The sequence below is a fragment of the Trypanosoma conorhini genome, assembly GCF_003719485.1.
Source record: "Trypanosoma conorhini strain 025E chromosome Unknown Tco_14.4_contig_00183, whole genome shotgun sequence".
NCBI classification, from domain to species: domain Eukaryota; phylum Euglenozoa; class Kinetoplastea; order Trypanosomatida; family Trypanosomatidae; genus Trypanosoma; species Trypanosoma conorhini.
Genome location: NW_021704269.1, coordinates 28,627 through 30,903, shown reverse-complemented (window position 1 = coordinate 30,903; position 2,277 = coordinate 28,627). Strand labels below are relative to the sequence as shown.

The following is a 2,277-nucleotide window of genomic DNA, read 5'->3' as shown; positions in this document are numbered from 1 at the left end:
TAAACAAATATGTAAGTTCGGTGCTTTAGCCTTCGGGTGCTTGCTTTTTCGTTTTTTTTACCTCTTTTTTTTCTTGGCACGGCGATGCCGCCCCTCCCTTCACCCCCGCCGCCCGCCGCCCGTCACCACCACCCGCGTCTTCGTTTGATTGCGTTTTGTGCGTGCGTGTTGCTTCTGCCGCCCCGCAGGAGAAAAGCGCGAAGCTCGGGTCGTAGTTCTGCCTCTTTTTTTTTCCTTCTCTCTCTCTGTGTGTGTGTATTGTTGTTGTTGTTGTTGTTGTTGTCTTTGCCGGCGGTTTGCGTTGCCTCTTTCCCCTCCGCCTTTTTTAGTTTGTTTGTTTGTTTGGTTTGGCGGCGTTGTTGTTGTTTCCTGCGGGGTGTTTCCGCGCCGCCGCAAGTGTTGTCGCCTCCCCGCACACGCCTAAGCGCCCCGCATGCGTGGGCCCCCTCCTTTCCACTTCCCGCCCACCCCTCCCTCTCTCCTTCTTTCATTCTCTCTTTCCCTCCCACGCATACGCAAAAGCAGCCCTGCCGTTGCCGCGGCGGAAGGCGGAGCGCGGCGGCCGCCCCTCACACTGTTTGTTTTCCTCCTCCCCTCTTTTCCTTCCCGCCGCGTGGCGGTGGCGGTGGGGAGGGGGGAGGGGGGAGAGTTGACGTCGTGTCTTTCTTTATTTTTGTTTTCTTTTTTTTCTTGCCTTTTCTTTTCTTTTTTAAATTATTTGTCTCTTTGCGTGCGCACTCCCCCCTGCCGCGCCCACGCCCAGAGCAGCGGCTTACGCACACACAACGCGGAGGACAAGCGGCGGCAGGGGCGGCGCGTCATGGCGAAGTCTTCGCGCTCGAAGTGGAAGAAGCTGCACAAGCGGCAGCGCGCGCAGGAGGTGGCCGCCGTCGTAGAGAAGCGTGTGGGGCGCCTGAACGACAAACTCCGCCTTGCGGCGCAGGGCGGCCTGAGCGCGGTCCCGATGGAGGACCCCGAGACCCGCTTCCACTTCGTGAACCCCGAAATGGACATGAATGTGCCGCAGAACTGCAAAGGGCCAAACAACAACTTTCACGACATCCTCCGCGAGTCGCTGGACTTCAACAAGCCGCTGCAGCTGCGGCCCGCGCAGACGTGTTTTCACGGCAAGAGCGACCCGAACGCGCCGCACCCGATGACGCAGCAGTTTGAGCTGCTCGACGCCGCCGCGCCGGTCGCCGGTCACGCCCTCACCGTGAAGGACGTCGAGCACGCGCCGCAGGGGGAAGAGCGGCGCCTTCGCGTGGACCACGGCGCCAGCGCAGCGGAGGCGTCCCACACCGACGGTGACGAAATGGAGGAGTTTGTTTTTGGCTGCAACGACGCCGCGGCGGAGACGGAGCAGCAGCCGCAGGGCAAAGCGGCCACGGCACGTGCAGCGGCGCCTCAGCGCATAGGCAGCATGACGGGGTCCGCCCAGCGCGCCAGCCGCGTCGTGCAGGTTTCCGGCACCAAGAAGGCAAAGCGGCTGTCCAACACCCCACCCACGCGCCTAGCGAAGTCCGGCGGCAGGGCAGGCGCAAAGAAACGGGCCACGGCTAGTCAGTAAACATAAAGGCGGCCGCTGTGGGCGGCAGCAACGTTGGCCCCCATCCCCCCACCTCACAACCCCCCACCGTGCTGTTTCATTTTCGCTGCAGTAAAACAGTGTACGAATGCTCCGTTTAACAAACAAAAACGAAAGGAAAAGCAAAAAAAAAAGACAAGTAAAAGCAAGGTGTTCTTTCGATTCACTGCTAACATGAAAAAAGAGGCCGTTGCGTGTGCTGCGTGTGCGCACGACGGTGGTTGGCTCTCCACACACATGTGCCCCTGCTGCGCCTCCTCCCCTCCATCATTCACTCACTCTCCTCGAGACACACACGCAGCTCCTGCGCATGCGATCTCACCCACGACAAAACACACCCCTCTCGCCGTCTTCTCCGCCTCCCCTACAGCAAAGATAACAACGGGGGCAAGCAACAACACAGCCGCGCAGACGGAATAGGTAGTCACAGTGAGGCCTCCAAGGCTCTGTTGGGTTTCGTGGCACTCGTGACGCCCGGATTCATCCAACTGGAACACGCGGAGGAAACACCACAAAAAGTCGGGCCGCAAAACTGCATACACCTTTATAAACAGGAAAAAAAAACCTCTATATACCTACATATACAGAGAGAGAAAAAAAGGGACGGGCAAAGTATACAAGGGGAGTTAAGAGTATTGCTGAGAAAGCGCAAAGGCGGTCATCGTGGGCCGAAGTAAAACCTGCGTTGC

At 58.8% G+C, this 2,277-nt stretch overlaps 2 protein-coding genes across 2 annotated transcripts in view, besides 4 other annotated features; one reads left to right on the top strand and one right to left on the bottom strand.

The window, feature by feature from the left end:
- Positions 1-258: 258 nt before the first annotated feature.
- Positions 259-283: a microsatellite.
- A 38-nt stretch (positions 284-321) lies between these two features.
- Positions 322-350: a microsatellite.
- A 94-nt stretch (positions 351-444) lies between these two features.
- Positions 445-507: a sequence feature (G-rich).
- Positions 508-662: 155 nt separating this feature from the next.
- Positions 663-709: a microsatellite.
- Positions 710-820: 111 nt separating this feature from the next.
- Positions 821-1,570, top strand: Tco025E_03852 (uncharacterized protein; the record flags this gene model as incomplete). The annotated part of the gene is made up of 1 exon (XM_029370769.1): positions 821-1,570. The coding sequence occupies one exon, from the start codon at positions 821-823 to the stop codon at positions 1,568-1,570; it is 750 nt and encodes a 249-aa protein (XP_029229152.1).
- A 676-nt stretch (positions 1,571-2,246) lies between these two features.
- The window catches only part of Tco025E_03851 (uncharacterized protein), a gene marked incomplete at both ends in the record, with an annotated part of 567 nt that continues 536 nt past the window's right edge, over positions 2,247-2,277 (bottom strand). Inside the window, one exon of the mRNA XM_029370768.1 lies at positions 2,247-2,277. This exon is cut by the window's right edge and continues 536 nt beyond it. Within this exon, the coding sequence (XP_029229151.1) occupies positions 2,247-2,277 (31 nt within the window).